Source organism: Phocoena sinus, chromosome 7, assembly GCF_008692025.1.
Source record: "Phocoena sinus isolate mPhoSin1 chromosome 7, mPhoSin1.pri, whole genome shotgun sequence".
In the NCBI taxonomy this organism is placed as follows: Eukaryota; Metazoa; Chordata; class Mammalia; order Artiodactyla; family Phocoenidae; genus Phocoena; species Phocoena sinus.
This window is the reverse complement of record NC_045769.1, coordinates 4794604-4814996: the sequence shown is the minus strand read 5'-3', so window position 1 is coordinate 4814996 and position 20393 is coordinate 4794604. Positions and strand designations below refer to the sequence as shown.

The 20393-nt window shown below is 48.1% G+C and overlaps 1 protein-coding gene across 6 annotated transcripts in view; it reads left to right on the top strand.

Moving 5' to 3' along the window:
- The window catches only part of AGAP1 (ArfGAP with GTPase domain, ankyrin repeat and PH domain 1), a 560398-nt gene that overhangs the window by 270172 nt on the left and 269833 nt on the right, over positions 1–20393 (top strand). For all 6 annotated transcript variants that reach the window (XM_032637223.1, XM_032637221.1, XM_032637225.1 and 3 more), the window contains exon 9: positions 6636–6728. In XM_032637223.1, coding sequence (XP_032493114.1) covers positions 6636–6728 — 93 coding nt within the window. The remainder of the gene's footprint in view (positions 1–6635; positions 6729–20393) is intronic.

The following is a 20393-nucleotide window of genomic DNA, read 5'->3' as shown; positions in this document are numbered from 1 at the left end:
CCGGGACTAGGTCTGTGCATTACAAGTGTATGGTTTCAGAGCAGGGGTTCTCAGCCAGGCGGTTTTGCACTCCCAGAAATTCGGCCATTTCTGGAGAAAGTGTGAATTGTCTCAGCTCGGGGGTGGGTGTGGGTGTGGTCCTGCAGGCATCTAGTCTGTGTAGCAACCATGGAGCTGCTAAACATCCTGCGAGGCACGGGCCAGCCCCACAACAAAGAGGTCTCCAGCCGCCAGTGTCAGGGTGCCCTGTTGTAAACCACTTGACTTCTCCTCTTGGTTGATTATTGCTGACTTAGATGCAAAGGAGTTCAGTATTTCCTGGCTTAAACTGAAGGAAGATTCTGCAGGGGTGGCCGCAAGTCTCTTATCTGACCCACTGCCCTTACTTGGAGATGGCGTTCTTTCTTCCTTGTTTTTTTTTTTTTTTTTTTCCTTTGGCGGCACTGCAAGGCTTGTGGGATCTCAGTTCCCCGACCAGGGGTTGAACCCGGGCCCTCGGCAGTGAGAGTGCGGAGTCCTAACCACTGGACCGCCGGGGAATTCCCTGAAGATGGCGTTCTTGATGGTAAACGAGGCTACCAAGTACGATAGATGCCCCATCCCTTTCCCACCACGTTCATAACAGTTTTCCCATCAGATAAGTCTCTAGTGCCAAGGTCTATTGCCAACAGCGAACACCCCCTCCTCACAACTCTCCCCTTCCCTTTGCTCTCTGCCCTGTGCCATGTGAGGTCTGCCACATGCTGCTGTTGGAGGGCCAGAGTGAGGATCAGACGGGCTCAGACCCTGTCCTGCACTGCCAGCAGCTGCTTGACCTTGGGCAACTTACTTAACCTCTCTGAGCTGGAAACAACGGTAGTTGTGGTGAGGCTGCTAAGAAGATTCCCTGTAGGGGCGAAGAGTCTTTGTGGCCTTGCTTTCATTTTTATCTCACCACCACTAATGTTATGGAATGACTTCTCTTAACGCATAAGCAAAAGTAGTTGTAGAGGGCTTCCCTGGTGGCGCAGTGGTTAAGAACCCGCCTGCCAGTGCAGGGAACACGGGTTCGAGCCCTGGTCCGGGAAGATCCCACATGCCGTGGAGCAGCTAAGCCCATGCACCACAGCTACTGAGCCTGTGCTCTAGAGCCTGTGAGCCACAACTGCTGAAGACTGCGCACCAAGAGCCCGTGCTCCGCAACAAGAGAAGCCACCGCAGTGAGAAGCCCGCGCACCTCAACAAAAGTAGCCCCCGTTCGCCGCAACTAGAGCAAGCCTGCGCTTGGCAACGAAGACCCAACGCAGCCAAAAATAAATTAATTAAAAAAAAAAGAAAGAAGTTGTAGGGCTGTGTAATAGATTGGGAGGGAGGCAATTAGGTGTCTGCAAAATACAGGTGAATATCTGATATGCGTAAATCTGTACATGAATGAGATGCTTTACTGTGGAATTTCTTCAGACATGCCGTCACCTAAGCAGCACGTGTGGCTTATCCAACACCTGTAACACTTCTGTCCGCCCAGGTGGGGTCTTCCAGGTGAGAAGGTGTCACCTCACAGAACAGGCTGTGCACTGACTCATGGCTCAGTGGACCTGAGATGCCCATTGCCGAAGATGCAGAGAGACTGGGCCGTGAGCAGGGCACCAGCGTAGCAGGGAGGGGCCTTCTCGGGTGTGGCGGGAAGAGGGAACACCCATGCTCACACCTTCTAAGGGTCACCTTTCCTTGTCCCTGGCTTTGGTTTCTGTTCAAGGTGAGAGGTGAGAACCAGGAAGTCTCTTTAAAATGGGGCTGCTCTGGGCTTTCGTGGTGGCGCGGTGGTTGAGAGTCCGCCTGCCGATGCAGGGGATGCGGGTTCGTGCCCCGGTCCGGGAAGATCCCACATGCCGCGGAGCGGCTGGGCCCGTGAGCCATGGCCGCTGAGCCTGCGCGTCCGGAGCCTGTGCTCCGCAACGGGAGAGGCCACAGCAGTGACAGGCCCGCGTACCATTAAAAAAAAAAAAAAATTGGGTCTGCTCTGACACGTGCCCACCCCCACCCTTTGTAAGGGCAGCCCTGGGGTTGGGATGTGCCGGAAAATAGTGTCCCAGACCCCGCCCACTGGGTAACTGACAAAGGAGACAAGTTTAAGGCAGGGAGAAGCAAAGGAACGGGAACTAGGGTAATAAACGTTACCTTCCCCTCTGCTGTCTGCGCAGCTGGGTTCTGTTTTCTATCAGGGATAGTGTTATGGGAGCTAACCCACGTTCAAGAGGAAGCGGATTAGAGACCGGGGGGCTCTGCCTGGCAGGAGGAGCGCGGAGACGGGAGCAAGGGGCACCCTCCCCGCTGCTGGAGCGGCGCACACGTATGCATCGCCGCCGCGTCCAGGCACCCGGGCAGAGGCCAGGGGCGCAGCTGTCCAGGCTGGGTGGGGCAGTGCCGGAGCCAATAAGAACTCATCCTCATTTGTTGTGTCATAATTAACGTAGCTAGTGATGCGGGGGCCTGCCTGTGACCCTGTGCGGGATCAGTGCTTGATCTCTTTAAGTGCTGGAAAATGGTCTGAGAGTAGATACACCCTTTTAGAAATCGAATCCGGCTGCTCGGCTGTCATTAGCGGGAACAGGAATCAGGTCATGGAAGAAGCTAACCTCACGGCGGGTTTGCATCACGGCGTTCAAGGAAAAGACGGCTGAGCTCCTGTGTCTTCGTCATTACTGGATTTGACATTGAACAAGACGATGATGGTGATGGTGGTGGTGCCGGGTGGGTGTTGTAGGTTGAAGATCTTAGAAGTGTCAGCTCCACTAGATGTCAGTGTCATCCAAGGAATGACAAGAAGCAAATTAATTTTGAAATTGTAGCCACTTAGGAAACTAAATTCTCCTTGTTACCGGTTTGCATCTATTCTTAAATATGTAAAATTTCATGGACTCTTCATCCCTGGCGATTATTGGTAGTTACTGGCTTAAATTGGCAAAAGTGTGTTTATTGAAAAGCTTGTATTAGGAGGACAGAAGTACCATACGCCAAACAATCCTAGTGAATAAAAGTCCACGCAGGCTGGGACAGTAATGCCCAGATGAGGGAGCGTTGTCCTCGTTTATTAGACCCTCATAAAGAGGCCAGAGGTAATTAAGTAGTACACACGCCATTTTTCAAATAACATGCTTATGAATTGTATAAACTTCGGATCTGATGACCTGTAAATGTACCGCTCTGGGCTAACATTCTTCAGTCCCAGATGTTTCTGTTGGCATATACACATGTGCAGAAATAAGCAAAAATCTTTAGCAAAAATAAATCACACGCACCTTTGACAAAACAGTACAGACTTGAAAAAGTCTCTCCTGTAGTAGCAAATTATGTGTTATATTGGCGGTAGGAACGGTACTTCACTGGTAAAAAAGCTAAATTATATCCCATCTTGCTTCTTTCTTTGAGAAAAATATTCAAAGGCTATCTCCATGCACTTCCTGGTTCTGTAATACTGGTACTTAGGATGATTAGTTTGGTAGCCCTGTTTACGTGTGGTTCAGATGTTTTATTAGGAAATATTTTCAAACATGTAGGAATTTAAAAAAACACATGCATGTACTCACCGTGCAACTCAGCAAATACAAGCATTTTTCTGCCGCTGCAGTGGTTACTTCTTCTAGAAATAACCCAGTCACAGATAAACCGTGCCCCTCCAGAATACATCCCCCTGACCCCTGGTCCAGGGATCGGCATTCACTTGGATTTGGTGTCTATTATCTGTATCCACGTCTTAAACTCATTCTAGTACGTGTCCACAATTGTACGTTGCTTTGCCTGTTTTCAAGCCTTATAATCGTGGTGTCACTTACATGGTATTTTTTAAAGCTTACCATATAATGCCGACACCCCGAAACAGAGCCAAGCATACCCAGTAACCTAAGATGGTGAAAAAGGCATAGCCCAGCTCATAGAGACGCTCTGTAAAAATAAGGCAGCAAAATTGATAGTCTAAATAGACCTTTTTGAATGGTATTTTGTCTTCTGTAGAGAAGGGGAGCGTGGATCCTATTATATGTGTTCCAGCAGCCTTCGACTTACTCATCAGTTAAAAAGGGGAAAGCAGGTTTCTGTTTAATAGTGAGGGCTCCTGTCAGCGATGCTGCCTGTCCTTGGAAGCAAGCAGCTGATGGGGTGCCCCTTCACGGCTTCTTTTATCGCCTGGGGGAAAGTTAAACATTCCTCTAAAGAAGGAGATGGTAATGAGAGTTATCCTAGCCTTTCTTTCCTGTGTTCGCTGTTTGCGGAGGCTACACGGTCCCATTTCCGGCTCCCCCCGACCTTCTGTGATGGGTGTGATAAACTGCCGTTAGGTTTCTGGTTGTGTGTCAGGCTGGATGCCTTGCACACTCACTCCTGACCCAGGCAGCGGTACCCAGAGAGACCTCGGATCTGATGATTTCACGGAGCCATTTCAGCTGGAACGTAAGGACGTGGCTGATGTAGTCTCAGAGTTGGCAGAAACATCAGGAACCTTACTGGGAATTTGCACGTGCTGCGGTGTCTTATGTCCAACGGGTTTGTTTTAGTTGCGTTGTTGGATTTCAGTTTTATGATGTATATCACAGCCTGTTGTACCAAAAGTCACTGTAAGACAGCGATACAGCAAACCCTTTTGCCTAACAAATAACCACTGGTCTGTCTTGAAATTTTAGTTCTATGACTCTCTCCACCAACGTGTTGGAGCCGTAGGGAATTTCTGTTGCATTTTGTCAGTGAAGTCTTACATCAGTTTCGACCTCCTTCATCTCAGGGAGTGTGATCAAACACGGAGCTTAGTTCATAATCCTGCTTTGTGTGGAATCTGGAAATTCTGCTCTGACGACAGAGTGGCTGTGAGGACAGATGTGCTGCCTTGAGGAAGACGTTGATTTTTTTTTTAGTGTTTGTTTTGTTAATTATTCTGGTTAATAGAGAATAATGAAGATAGATTCCCAGATTTAGAAATTTAGAATTCATAGAATTCTGAAAGTACCATTAATGGTCTCTGTTGATTTAAAACAATTTTAAAAGTCATCGCCATGAGCTTTGAATCTCACTTTACAAATAGTAACCTGAAATTCCAGCTTTCTTATGAACTGAGATGTAGGGAAAAGAGAATTTAAGGCTGTTACGTAGCTCTTACCACAGATTATTAAAGAGAGTTAATTAAAAAGTGAGCCCGCAACTCTTAACTAAAATTCACGACAAGGAATTGATAAATCTCTATTTCTTTCCTAGCCCAAAGGTTAAACATCATGTTTTATGTTCTTCTGAAACTTTCTATTGGTTGCTTGTTTCGTTTCCTGGTACTTCATTCCAGGCCTCTAGCATCCTAAAGAAAAAAAGCACACGGGGCCTGGCACTTAGTAGGTGTTCAGTAAATAAATGTCGGCTTCTTAGCATCATCCAAGAAGCCTGTCTTCTAAGGAGTCCTTGTGCCCCTTGCAGTCCCAGATCCGGGTTTACATCATGGGGACTTTTCTCCCTTATGCCCTACGACATCGCCCCCTTTAATATTTAAAAAAAAAAAAAAAAAAAATCAGCGGCTCCATCTCACGCCCTTTAAAACTGGATTTCATTAGCTTCTCACTGCTGCCCTGGACACCACAAAGTCTGTTCATTTCATATATCATCCCAGATTTGAAAAGCACATGAAAATGTTTCTCCGTTTTCAATATTGCGTGAGTAATGTTCCCGTTGAAAAGTAATGGAGTGGAGTTGTCACTTGTCAGCACAGTTATTAAGGAGGACGAATCTCAGATCTTTTCTCTCATAATAAAATAAATCTGTCAGAAAATCATTGTGCTCACACTTTCTCATGCCACCAAGAGCTGGAGACTTAGCTGTGGTGCTCCTTCAGTGTCCCCAAGTCACCGTGTGCTGGAGTTGTGGCTTCCAAACTGGGGCGACCACTGCCGCCCTCCCCGCCGATTGCCCGCTCCTGGGCAGCGCACGTACACCAGCCGTACGGCCGGGGAAACTGTTCAAGAACTTGGCAAACAAAGCCACTCATTTTTCCCCAGAGTACTGTTTTGCCCCAAAAGGTATTTTCAACTTTTTTCCCTTTGTTATTTTTTATGGTATCTTAAACTAGTTTTAACTTTGAATTTGCTCTTTTCTAGCTATCCAGAAGCAATCAAAAGGGACATTAACGGCACCTTGATACAAATTAAGGGTGTCCCTTTGAATCGCACAGCCGAAACGTTAATAGAATTTTTTAAATCCTTCAGATGTTAGTTAAACATATACATTTATGTCATAGGTTTCCCAAACAAGCAGCGAGGAATCCTCTCCTCCTCGGCTGGATTAACTGCAGCTTTAGAATGTGTTTTCCCGTTGGGCGTTACTTTCCTGTATGGTCCACTGGTTTCTAGTAATTGAATTTTGAACTCTTTACAAAAGAATTAAAAGATAATTTTGCAGTGGAAAAGGAGGAAGAAAAGTTTAGAAAACTCCCTGTAACGTCATGGCTCGGTGGAGACGGACGCCCCAGCAGTCTGCTCCTGGGCTGTGTGTGCGCACGTGGGTACACACATAGCTCATCCAGGGCTTCCGGTCGTGTGTTTTGCAGAAATCATGCAGATGGGGGCTCACCTCCACGATCTGTGAACCGCAGCCCTTCCGCAAACGCTAACTTTATTTTTACTTTGCAGTCTCGGAAAGGGAGTGACCCAGACAAAGAGAAAAAAGGCCTGGAGAGCCGGGCGGACAGCATCGGGAGCGGTCGAGCCATCCCAATTAAACAGGTATGCTGCTTCCCCCTTCCTGTCCCTGTAGCTGGAGACACACCCCGGCTCTCTGCTCACTGTGGTGCTGGCTCGTGCGCCAGGGTTTGTTTGATGTGCTCTGTTGATGAGTGTAGAAGTCACTCACTTGACATCGATTAGAAGAGGTTCCTGTGTGTATTAAAATAGGATCATTAGAATAAGAAGAGGGAAATGTGACAACAGATCTAATGAAGTGCAGTCTGCCCGCCTGCATATGGAGTGTGTTTGGAGGCTGCACTGGCTTCAAAGGCTGCCTTTGTAGCTCGGCTTTGATTGGGCCGCTGGCCGCCAGTCGACAGGGGTAAATCAGATCGCCATACAAGAGCCCCTTGTGATCACAGGAGTAGCCCGACGTGGCCCTAATTTGCTTGCGCAGACGGACATCTGAACACTGTTTCAGGCTGGTTTGTAACAACGAGGCAATTAGTTGTGATAATCATAGCCGGTGTGTCAGCTGTGCGCTCTTGTTTGTAATTTGCTAATGAAGGAATTGTAACTTTGATTAGGTTCAGTTTCATTTAGACCTTATTATATAAGGGAACATTTACAGCTGTAATGCGGGGCCTTAATTAAACTTCCTCATTACACAACAGGACTCGAATGCAGGCATTTGTTTTGGCCTATGTTGCTAGCCTGGAATCGTTTTTCATTAGCCCAGAAGCCGGGTACCAAATTACTTTATGTCTCAAGTAAAACGGGAATTCATCGGACCTATTTGGCTGCGGCAGTTCCCAGGAAAATAAAAATAAGTGTTCAGCCCGGCACCATGGCTTCTGGAAATGCCACCTTTTAGTTTGTTAAAGAAGGCCAGTTGATTTAGAGTGCATTCTGCTTCAGAGGAAGGGAATCTGTGGGCAGGATAACAGCTTTGCCTCTTCTCCGGGTACTTAGACAGTTTCACCAATCCTGTAGGAACTCGTGTTGGCACTGACCACCCTTGAAAAGGGCTGGAGTCTTCCCACAGTTGAGTGTAATCCGTTTGAAACAGTAGGAATACAGCTTTAGCTGGGGGCCGGACAACTTCTGCACAGAGGTGTGGGGAGGGACAGGTTAGATCGGGCCCCAGCGTCAGGAAGTCCACGAGGTGAGACCAGAGGTGGAAGAGACCACAGCAGGAAGTCCACGAGGTTTTCGTAAGATGTGTTCAGACGCTGAGCGGCCAGTGTGTGGGCTGGCGTGGAGAACCACTGAGGAGAGTCCTCTTTCCTCCTCTTTGCTGTTCTCCCTTTTTTTTTTTTTTTTAGATGTTGGGAGTGGGAGTTTATTAATTTACTTATTTATCTTTGCTGTGTTGGGTCTTCGTTTCTGTGCGAGGGCTTTCTCTAGTTGTGGCAAGTGGGGGCCACTCTTCACCGCGGTGCGCGGGGGCCTCTCACTGTCGCGGCCTCTCGTTGCGGAGCACAGGCTCCAGATGCGCAGGCTCAGTAGTTGTGGCTCACGGGCCCAGTTGCTCCGTGGCATGTGGGATCCTGCCAGACCAGGGCTCGAACCCGTGTCCCCTGCATTGGCAGGCAGGTTCTCAACCGCTGCGCCACCAGGGAAGCCCTGACTTTTGCATTTTTAAAAAAAAATTTTATTGAAGTATAGTTGACTTACAATGCTGTGTTTAATTTCTACTGTACAGCAAAGTGATTCAGTTATACATATATATATATATATATATATATATATATATATATGTTCTTTCATATTCTTTTCCATCATGGTTTATCACAGGATTTTGAATATTGTTCCCTGTGCTATACAGTAGGACCTGTTGTTGTTTATCCATCGTATATATAATAGTTTGCATCTGCTAATCCCAAACTCCCAATCCATCCCTGCCCCGTCCCCGCCCCCCTTGGCAACCACAAGTCTGTTCTCTGTGTCTGTGAGTGTGTTTTTGAAGGCTCTTAAACAACTTCTTTGCTGTAGAGATGCAAGGACACAGTTGTTTATTCTTTGTGCATTTATTTGTAAACCTAACTCTCCACATAAGGTAATTTTAATGTGTAATTTTCATTATGTCGATGCTGTTTCAACTAGAATTAGGAAGAGCATTCAACTCTTTTCCTCTCACTTAAAATATTGGTCCCGGGACATTTCCTTTTGGGAATATTAGAACTCAATACTAGACTGTTGCCTTAAGTCACGTGTCCTGTGGGTTCGGGTGGGAGCGTTGGCCTCCCCGCCAGCCAGGCAGACCCCCAGGCTCCTCTGTGGAGGCGCTCGCCTTACAGGCCAGGCTTTCAGTATGGGTGCCGATGGGGCTTGACCGTGTGGCGTAAAGTTTGTATTACCCACTCCTTGGAAGCTTTCAGTCGTGTATGTTCCAAATAATCCAGTCGGACTCTAAATCACGGTCTGGTTTTCTGGAGAATCGTGACACAGGCAGTGCACGTAGCTCGTGTCCCTCATAGCTGCCCCCCGCGTGTGGCCACAGACCAGACGCCTCCCGGAAACCTCACCTGGCCTGTCCGCGTCCCGCGGACTCTGTGCCCGGCCTCAGAATCCTCATCTGTGAAATGGGCTCCGGACAATACCGACTCACTTGGGACACTGGATGTGGAGATGCCAGCGAGAATTTTTAGATTCCAGCCAAACCGGACTTTCAGATCGGTCTTGCTCAGGACACTGTCGTCGGAGCCTTGCTGTGGGTCACACGGACTGACGTGGGTTTGCACGCTGCCATACAGATTTATGTGTATTTTTATAAAGGAACCGAGACCGTTAGAGGTAGTCTAGATTCCTAACCCTCCCAGTGATGACTTCAACCGGTAGAAGTGAAGCAAGAGGATTACAGAGGACGGAGCCCAGTGGGGCAGTACCTGCCGGAATGTTCTAGACACTACAGATCTGGAACAACTAAGTGACTGCTTCGTATTCGTTACGCTGTTTTCATCTAGCATATCACTGAACCCTCAACATTGCGCGGTTCGGGTAGCCGTGTCATCCTTATTTTTAAATTAAACCCGCATAGGGCAAGCTTCCCAGACCAGGCATCTTCAGAAGCTGAGGGGCCAGCATTCGGACCCCGGCCCCCATATCCCCACGGCCGTGTGCCGTACACTGCCTGTTGGCAAAAAGCCTTCAGAAAGCTTAAGAAGCAAAGTTACGTGTTTTAAGTTAAACATGTGACCCCTGACCTCAGACAGAAATACCTCCTGCTTGTGGAGAGGAACCTTCTGAGATGGGCCTGCGGCAACGCGCTTCTCCAGGGACATGGGTCCTCAGGCATCTGTCCGGGGCTACACGGGGTCCCTTCAATCCTGTCCCGATAGCCTGCCCTTCCCACCAGCATCCGAGTACTTGTCCCCACACTCAGCCCGCGTCCAGGACTTGGTGTGTGTGTTGGGGCCCTGAACCCCAGCTCACGGGCCCTTTGCCTAACAACAGAGAAGTTGTCCTGAACCTCAGGGACCTCCCGGTGGGGCGGGGCTGGGCTGGGGGTGGCTTCGGGACGGGCCAGGATTTGTGATCATCATGGGGTCTGTCTTCCCCTCCGCGCAGGCGTCTTGTCCGGGGCGGTTTAGGGCGCGGGTGAGGCCACCTGCAACGCGCTCTGCAGCCTGACTCGTGTTTTTACAGATCAGACATGTTCCTGTTGGTTATTTTAACCTTGTTTGGCTCACGCTTTACAGCTCGTCCGTCCGTTGTGAGACAGAGGCTTCTTCCCCCAGCGTGGGAGCTGCCCGTGCACGGCAGGCAGTGGTCCTCTCTTCCCTCCTTCCCCAGTGAAAGCTTTCTCGTCAAGGCTATGACTTATTTTCTGCAAAGTAACTTCATTTCCTGAGGTGGACCTGGGCCCACCTTGCCTTTTCGTCCTTTCTGAGGTCTTAGTGGAGGTTTGGTTCAAAGCGTTCTGCTTCTGCCGCTGCTTCTCCGTCTCCTTCCTTCTCCTCCTCAAAAAGGTCTATTCGAATAAAAATTAAAAAGCAAAGCAAGAGAAAGAAAAGGCCAGAGGCCCGGCTGGGCAGCGAGTGGGCTCGTCACGTGTTAATTTCTCGCTGCTGTGGAGAATTGCACATGCCTGCTCGCTTGGCGGCGGTGGGAGTTGGGGAGCTCCTATGGTGTCATTTGCATAAATCTTGTTAAGTCACTGGCAGTAAATGAAGTACAAATGAGCCCGGAGAAGGTGACATGCAAATCGTGGGTGGCAGATGGGAGGTCTGTTTGGGGGACGGCAGCTGTGTGCTCTTTCTTCTTTCTTTCCCTTCCGCATTTTTTCATCTCTATATTATGGTCCAGATACTCAGCCTCAGCCCGGCGTCTCCCTTCCCGGGGCTCGTCCTGCCCCCACCCCCCCCCCCACCCCCCCCCGGTGTTCACGCGGGGAAAACAGACCTCAGGGCCTCATCGCCTCACACCTAGTAACTGACACTAGAGTGTGAACGTTTGAATTTTTTAAATCTTGGTCAGTTTATCTTGTCTCGCTTACACAATTGAAAATACCTGTATGTATGTTTTATTTGTGAGGACAAACAAGAAACAAGCAAACGCCTCCCTAAATGTTGTCTCGTGGGATTGCCAAGAATGAAAAAGAGTGGAAACTACTGTCTGCTTTATTACGCTTCTGTCTGGGGGTCTTCCCCGCTTCAGACAGACTGATGGTGTTTATCCGGCTGTTGACACCCGTCCCACGTTCACAGCTGGGCCCTAAGGGGTGAGCATTCCCGGTTGGGCAGCAGGGGAGATTGCAGAAGAGCACGGGGCCTGCCTGTAAATCCGGCCGCAACGAAGACCCCTCGCTGTCCCCGTGGACACCCCCAGCAGGGCCCGCACGGGCCTGACAGGCCCGGCTGGGGTGCCGCTTGCCTGGTGGCTTGTTTCTTAAAGATGTAAGTGCTGGCAGGACTCACAGCCAGCTTTTAGAGATTCATGGGCGAAGCACTGCGTCTGCTTGCTTCCTGCGTTCAGAAGTTTTCTTTGTATTTCGTCCACTGGTTGCTATTTTGAGAGAAACAAGTCTCCGTTGACCTTGAAGAAACACAGGCAGAGAGGTGTGTGCGGGGACCCGAGCTGTGACAGGCACTCAGGGGCCACCCGTTCCGCTTGGCTCTTCCTCTGCCTGGTCCAACCCAGGCACCTTCTCGGAACTTGGGCCTGAGGTGCTGCTGGAGACCCGGCTCAGCTGTTTAATTCTGGGATGCTCCAGGGAGACACCAAACACAAAGTGTCTTCGTGTGACTTTTTGATTTGTTCACCTGAGTGGTTGGAAGCATTTTATTTTATTTATTTTAATTTTTAAATTTTATTGGAGTATGGCTGATCTACAGTGTTGTGTTAGTGTCAGGTGTACAGCAAAGTGATTCAGTTATACGTATACATATATTCATTCTTTTTTAGATTCTTTTCTCCTGTAGGTCATCACAGAATATTGAGTAGAATTCTCTGTGCTATACAGTAGGGCCTTGTTGGTTTCATGTGGCTTTTTTTAAGGTCTTAACTTTGACCTTGAACCCTGATGGACTTTGGCCACCTCTGGGGCAGACAGCCAGCCAGTGACAGCAGGGCCTTTTCTGCAGCCACTGAAGCCACAGGAAAGCCCCTCCCAGGGCATCAGAGGCAGAGCGGCCTGGGTAGCACTGTCCCCAGCGCTCTGCCGTCACCTGTGAGCCGTTTTGAAGCCATACATGTGTTTGATTCTTGTCTGATTCTCGGTTGAGTAGAAAGCAGCAATTGTCAATTAAGTGAAAGGATCCTCCGGAGTGAACCCCCTCGGCCAGCCTGCTGCAGGCGCTGACCTGCGTGGTCTGGTACCTGGGGTCGACCCGGGCGTGGGGAGGTGGGTGGATGGTGTGGCATCCGCAGGAAGAAAGTCGCCCGACGCTGCTCGCTCGTGGCATCTCCGGAAGGTTTGACACCGTTCACAGCCGGGTGGTCGGCCACCCAGCCGTCGTCTGCTTTCCTGGAGGAAACAAGATGGGTGACCAGGCCGAAACTTTAGAGAGACTGGCAGGGAGAGAAAGGGGCGGCTGTGCCCTCGTCCCGGGATGCGGGGAGAGCTCACCCCATGGCGCCGTGCCCACAAGGGATCCTGTTTACTCCATGACCACAGAGGGGCCCGTGAGCACCAGCATCTGAGAAGACTCTGCTCACCCGTGTGGCAAATCGGCTCTGCGCGGCACCCACGGGGGCCCAGCCAGCTCCCCAGAAGCAGGTAATTTACTGACACAGACCTGGTGCTCTGAAAGCTAATTTACCTCACTTGGGTGCACAGGGCCCTGTGAGGATTGCATCCGACCTGGTTCACGACAGACTCAGCCAATTACGATCATTAATTTACTAGGTCAGGTGGGGGCATACACGCTTTTCATTTGACTCCTCAGATATCATAGTGTCATTGGCACTCTTGGCACACTTTGGAATATCTGGTTGCCTGCGTTGGGATTTACCGTCATCCGTCTTTGATAAGTAAGGCAGACCCCCTGACACTTTGGCCAATGTAGGTGGATGGCAGTATGGTGTGTACAAAATGCTGAAATAAATGACATGACTGAAATACAAAATCCATAATTTAAATATAAATCTGCAGAGCAATTTAACCTAATCCTTCCCTTGGTCAGGAGGGCTGCAGGACGGTGATACAAAGTAATATACAATGAAGCGCTTTATACACTGTAAACTAGCCTGCAAACATAATGTTATTTCCAAGAGTGGAAGTTCGTTTTACGACTGAGTGTGTCCTCTGTGTATCCATAATCCAGGAGCTGGGGTGATACCTGATTTAGTGATTCATTTCACCTAAAGGTTGTTTATTTTCTTTAAAAGTTCAACAGCGGTGATGAAAACCCGATTCCCTGTGGGTTCAGAAAGATAAACTCACACACGAATAGAGGGAAGTTGCTCAAAGCTAAGTTTCTCCAAGCTTGTGGATGAATCAGTAAGATACTTGGTTTGGGCATTATTTCTTACCAGACTCAGTTGGCTTGTAACTGTCATACACTCATCCCGTGTGGACGCGCCCTGGGGATTCTGTCAGGGGCTTGGGGAGACAGAAGATAGATGCCTGCCACCCAGGCTGGCCTCAGACTTTGAGGGAGGCCCCTACCCCTGCCCTCCAGTACTGGTGGGTGGGTGTTGCCGTGGAGGTGCGTTGAAAGGGCCCTGTACCCCTGGAGGAACGGTGGATTCCACTGGGCTGGGAACGGTGGATTCCACTGGGCTGTTCAGTCCCTCTGGACTTGGAGATATGAGGAGGCAGTCGTCAGAGGCAGCGGGGGCAGGATATGAGCAGAGCAGAGAGAAGGAGTGGGTGTGAGGAGGGGACGCTGGAACGGCCGGGGCGTCCCGTTGCCGAGGGCTCTGACTGCCCTGCGGAGGGGTGTTGGCGTCAGTTTCTCTGCCTCGGCTGTGGGGGAGTCATGACTCGTCCCCACTGAGTGGCAGCATGAGGGTGGGAGACGTCTGAGTGCGTGGAGCTCAGGGCTCCAGGCTCCCCCGGGGCAGAGCGCCTGCGGGCTGTGTCCCCGAGGGCCGGCCAGAGCAGCCTTTACTTCTCAGAGGGCCCGTCGCTGCTGTTCTTCTTGCTGGTCAGAGGGTTTCCTCCCCCTTGCAGCTTTATCCCCATAGTGTTTATGACACGGGGCGATTATGATCTGTCAGAGTACTAGTGGTGAACGACGTTTACTGGCTGTTTCCTGAGTGCCAGACACTGTGCTAGAGCTTCACAGTGTCATCCCTTTGAACCATGAAGTAGTAAATATGATGGTGCCCATTTCACAGATGAGAAAGGTGGGGCTGAGTAACCTGCCTGGCATCACACTGTGTACGCCTGCTAGGGCTGCCGTCACAAAGCGCCACAGCCTGGGAGGCTTAAACAACAGAAGCTCTGGAGACCAGAAGTCCAAGGTCAAGGTGCCAGCAGGATTGATTTCGGGTGAGGCCTCTCTTCCTGGCCTGCTAAGTCTTCCTCTTATAAGGACACCAGTCGTATTGGATTCGGGGCCCACCCTTATGACCGCAGTTAACCTTAATAGCCTCTTTAAAGTCCCTGTCTTTAAATAAGGTCACATTGGGGGTTATAGCTTCACCCTGTGAATTTTGCGGAGACACAGTTCAGCCCGTAGCACACGGTTGGTTAGTGCTGGGACAGGAGCTCCAGGCTGTGTGACCCTAGGAGCCATCTGAAACGATCTCTCCATCGACACGTTCTTCTGCCTTAGGCCTTCCTAGGATTACAAGGTGTGGCCACTTTATTCCTGTCCGTATGTTTGAGAATCGGAAGAACCTTTTTTAGGAGGCTCCATGTACTAGTTAGGAAACACGTGGTATTTGAAATATTCTGATTTAAGCATTTGAACTTAAATCCTCCTAAGTTGCAGTAAACTTATCATTTGAAGTAAGACTGTTGTAGGAATACTTCCTTCTACTAAGCCTGTAGCTCCCTCTCTAGGCAGTGCATTTTATGACTGTTAAGGCTAGCTTGGATTTCGTTCTTTGTGAATATAAAGTTTGAAACAAGTGAGCACTTCACTTTCTGGCAGGAAGAATCATACGGGCTGTCAAAATGTCATGTTTTGCGTCCATCAACTGATGAATGGATAAAGAAGATGTGGTATGTATATACAATAGAATACTATTCAGCCTTTAAAAAAGAATGAAATAATGCCATTTGCAGCAACATGGATGGACCTACAGATTATCATACTAAGCGAAGTAAGTCAGAAAGAGAGACACACAAATATCATGATATCACCTATATGTGGAATCTAAAAAAAAAAAAAAATGATACAAATGAACTTACTTACAAAACAGAAATAGACTCACAGACATAGAAAGCAAACTTACGGTTACCAAAGGGGAAGGGGGGGGAAGGGATAAATTAGGAGTTTGGGATTAACATACACACACTACTATATATAAAACAGATAACCAACAAGGACCTACTGTAGAGCACAGGGAAGTACATTCAATATCTTGTAATAGTGTAAAAGAATGTGAAAATGAAAAAAAATACATATATATAACTGAATCACTTTGCTATATACCTGAAACACTGTAAATCAGCTATACTTCAGGTTTTTTTAAATGTCACGTTTTGTGTAAAAACAGCAACAGTGGGGAACCCTCTGAGACATTTGACTGCTTGACTGGACACTTTTCCAAAAACCGGGGAACGTGGCTTCTCACCCAGGCTCCCTTCTCATGACTGCTCCACCGGTTGCTCACTCCAGAGCCTTTGGCCCCCGAAACTGTGAAGGATACGTCCTCAGACGTCCTCACCATCCCCTTCTCAGGAAGGTCATCAGACAGCGACATTTTATCTGCTAGATGTGAGCAGCAAAAACATATTTGCCTTCCTGCATCTCACTCAGGGAATTTATTTATTTTTATTATTTTTATTTTTTTTGCGGGAGCCTCTTACCGTCACGGCCTCTCCCGCTGCGGAGCACAGGCTCCGGACGCACAGGCTCAGCAGCCGTGGCCCACGGGCCCAGCCGCTCCGCGGCATGTGGGATCTTTCCGGACCGGGGCACGAACCCGTGTCCCCTGCATCGGCAGGCGGATTCCCAACCACTGTGCCACCAGGGAAGCCCCAGGGAATTTATTTTTTAACGGAGGTACCAATGGTCACGTTTTCAAACCCTTGGTACCAAAGCTGACAGCCGTAATGAAATATCTAGAAATTTGCTGAAATATTATAAAACAGACGTGGAAGGATTTGTAGGTTTGAGAAATCTGTTTGCAGTTAAACATGTTCTATAAAGCACTTGAGATTATAGTTATGTTTATAGACTGGTGAAATAGAAACATTTAAAAATATCACTTATATATGGAATCTGACCCCCCCCGAAACAAAAAAAGATACAGATGAACTTATTCACAAAACAGAAGTAGACCCCCAGACAAAAAAAAACAAACTCTTGGTTACAAAAGGGGAAAGCAGGGGGAGGGATAAATTAGGAGGTTGGTATTAACATATACACACTACTATATATAAAAGAGATAACCGATAAGGACCTACTTGTAGCACAGGGAATTATACTCAATATTTTGGAATAACCCTGTAAGAGAAAAGAATCTGAACAAGAATGTCTCTATATATTATATATTCTGTGTGTGTGTGTGTGTTTAACACAACATTGTAAAGCAACTATACTTCAATTTTAAAAAATACTATGAACAACTTAGCGCCTTCCCAGGTGCATCAGACCCACACCCCCACTATATTTGCTCGTGACATTTCCATCTACTTAGAAAGTCATCACAGTTGACCAGATTGCTGTGTGTTCAGTTTATTAAAAGAATGCTGGCGATCCCCCTGGGTGCTCATTGTGCATCAGTTACGATATTAGATGCTTTAATCACATGACCTCACTTAATTCTCCACCAGCCTCAGACACAACTTACTGCCAGCGACAGATAAGGAGCCCAAGGCTTAGGAAGGTCAGGTCACACAGCCCAGGTTACAGAGCTGTACGTGGCAGCGCTGGAATTCACACCCGGGAGTCCTTTAGGACAGCGGTCCCCGACCTTTTCAGCACCAGGGAGCGGTTCCGTGGAAGACAGTTTTCCCACGGACGGGAATGAGGGAGATGGTACAGGCAGTCATGCGAGCAATGGGAGCGGCCGATGAAGCCTCACCTGCTCGCCCGTCGCTCGCCTCCTGCTTTGCGGCCCGGTTCCTAACAGGCTGTCCATGGCCCGGGGGTCAGGGACCCCTGCCTCAGGGCTGCTTCCCTTCCCTCCTCGCACACACAGGGCTCCCAGTTTCGGTTGGTCCCTGTAGTCTGTGTTTGTCACAGTCTTCCTGTCCTCAGGGCCCATGTCACATGCCTTCTGTTCCAGGAGAACGTACCTTGTCCCCAAGGAGATGTGCTGTCTTCTCTCCACCCTCCCCTGACACCTCGTCAGGCCTTGGGATCTTGCCTCCGTCTTCCCAGATGCATGGACACGTGCATCCTTCATGCCCTCCACTCCCACGTGCTTTGGGGGAGGGGTGGGAGGGGAGGGGCGTTGCCTCTTTTGACAGTGTTTCTCTCCAGAGTGTCCACAGGGCAGGGCGAGTAGGTAGGCAAGTATATGTGGTAGATGCAATAGGTCAGTAGTGTGAAATATTTTTCTTTCCCCCAAAACAATATTATGTTTCTTTTATAGAACATGTTACATTGGAGAAGTCATACTCTACGTTGTCATATTTTAAGATACAGAATAATTTTTTTTTTTTTTTGGCGGTACGCGGGCCTCTCACTGCTGTGGCCTCTCCCGTTGCGGAGCACAGGCTCCGGACGCGCAGGCCCAGCGGCCATGGCTCACGGGCCCAGCCGCTCCGCGGCATGTGGGATCTTCCCGGACCGGGGCACGAACCCGTGTCCCCTGCACCGGCAGGCGGACTCTCAACCACTGAGCCACCAGGGAAGCCCCAGAATAATTTTTAATCCAACATTCTCTGAACTCTGATTCATGTACATAGAATACTCTATTTAGGTGAAACACAAGAGGTACATCTTTTAATCCTCAAAGAGTAAAACCTTTGTCAATGACCAAAATGATTTTAGAAATGTAGTTTCTTCTAAAACTTCTTTACTACAGAAGAAATTGCGTGTAAATAGTTGTCTTTTTTTTAATTAATTTATTTTCTTTTATTTATTTTTGGCTGTGTTGGGTCTTCGTTGCTGCGCGTGGGCTTTCTCTAGTTGCGGCGAGCGGGGGCTGCTCTTCGTTGCGGTGAGCGGGCTTCTCATCGTCGTGGCTTCTGTTGTTGCGGAGCATGGGCTCTAGGCATGCGAGCTTCAATAGTTGTGGCGCGTGGGCTCTGTAGTTGTGGCTCCCCGGCTCTAGAGCGCAGGCTCAGTAGTTGTGGCGCACGGGCTTAGTTGCTCCGCGGCATGTGGGATATTCCCAGACCAGGGCTTGAACCTGTGTCCCCTGCATTGGCAGGTGGATTCTTAACCACTGTGCCACCAGGGAAGTCCCTAAATAGATGTCTTCATTATGTAATTTTGTTTATAAAAATTGTTTCACGTCAAACCAGCAAATTTTAGTAACACTTGACTGTTTTCATAATTGCCAGATTTTTACCCCATTATTCAGCCTACATCAACCATAGCCTTTGTGATTGTAATTTGTCCCCCAAAGAAGAATATGTTTATCATCAAGAAGTTCTTCTGCAGAAAAATGATTTATATTGTTTTTAATATGCATAAAAACGAATTTTATGGAAATATATAAATGTGCCAACTACACTAACAAACTACTGGAGATATGAGTAACATACAAGGGATGATTTGGAAGTGAAGAAACACAAGAAGGAAATAAACATGGATGGACGTTTGGGTTTTCTTTGCTCATACCTAAACTGTTAGAAATTTAAAACAATGAGAAATAATTTTACACTTAGGTTTATAATTATTAATAACAAAACATGATAAAATCCTACTCTTAGCAAAAATTAGGGAAAAACAGAGTTTTAGAAATGCATTGCTGTATTACTAAAAATTGGCCCGGCCCTCTTGGAGGATAATCTAGCAGTATATAAAAGACATAAAAAAATGTATTCACTTTGTCCCAGTAATCTTTCTCCCGTTCTCCTAGAAATTCATCCCAACGGGATAATTTACTCAGAGAAAGGGACAATATCTTAAGTGTACAAAAATGTTCATAGCAAGTTTATTTATAATACTAAAATTCCAGGAACTACACATGTCCAAGAAGTTAAATTAGTGACTGTCAACTAACCAGTAGTAGGATATAAAGCCTCTAAAATGGTCAATTTGAAGGCTCTTTAGAGCTGTGAGAAGTGTTAGGAAATGCTTAGTGAAAGCATGAAACTGTATTTATAATAAACACATGAAAATATATGTACATTTGGTATAAAAGTGGATGAATAGGAACACAAACAAGTAAATTGGTGTGGGATTAAAGGAGAACTTTAAAATTTTTTTTTTGCGGTATGCGGGCCTCTCACTATTGTGGCCTCTCCCGTTGCGGAGCACAGGCTCCAGACGCGCAGGCTCAGCGGCCATGGCTCACGGGCGCAGCCGCTCCGCAGCACGTGGGATCTTCCCGGACCGGGGCACGAACCCGTGTCCCCTGCATCGGCAGGCGGACTCTCAACCACTGCGCCACCAGGGAAGCCCGAGAACTTCAAAATTTTTAACTTTTTTATTGGGAAATAATTTTAGACTTGTACAAAACTTGTAAAAATTGTACAGTGAGTTCCCATATACCTTGCACTTGGCTTCCCTAATGTGAACAGTTTACATGGCCCTAAACAGGTATCAAAGCGGGAGACGACTCGGATAACACACTGCTCTGTCTGCAGACTCATCTCGGATTCCATCCCGGGATGCAGGCCAGGCTCCCTCCTTTCATTTGGCTGCTGTGTCGACTTCCTCACCTCCACACTGACACAATTCCTCAGTCTGTCTTACCTTCCGTGACCTTGACACCATCTAGGAGTACTCACCAGCTGTACTGTAGGATGTCTCTCTATCTGCACTGGGACGTTTTTGTCTGGAATAGATTGAGGTTATGCATTTATGGCAGGAACACAAGAAGCGTTGTGCCCTTCCCAGTGCCCTCAACAGGGAGCACATGCTTTCTAAATATCTAATTACTGGTAGTGTCAACCTTGGTCATTTGGTTAAGGTGGGGTCTGCGGGTTTCTCAGTTGGCAGTTACCATTCTTCCTTTAGAGGAAGTTACTGATAAGTATCTTAG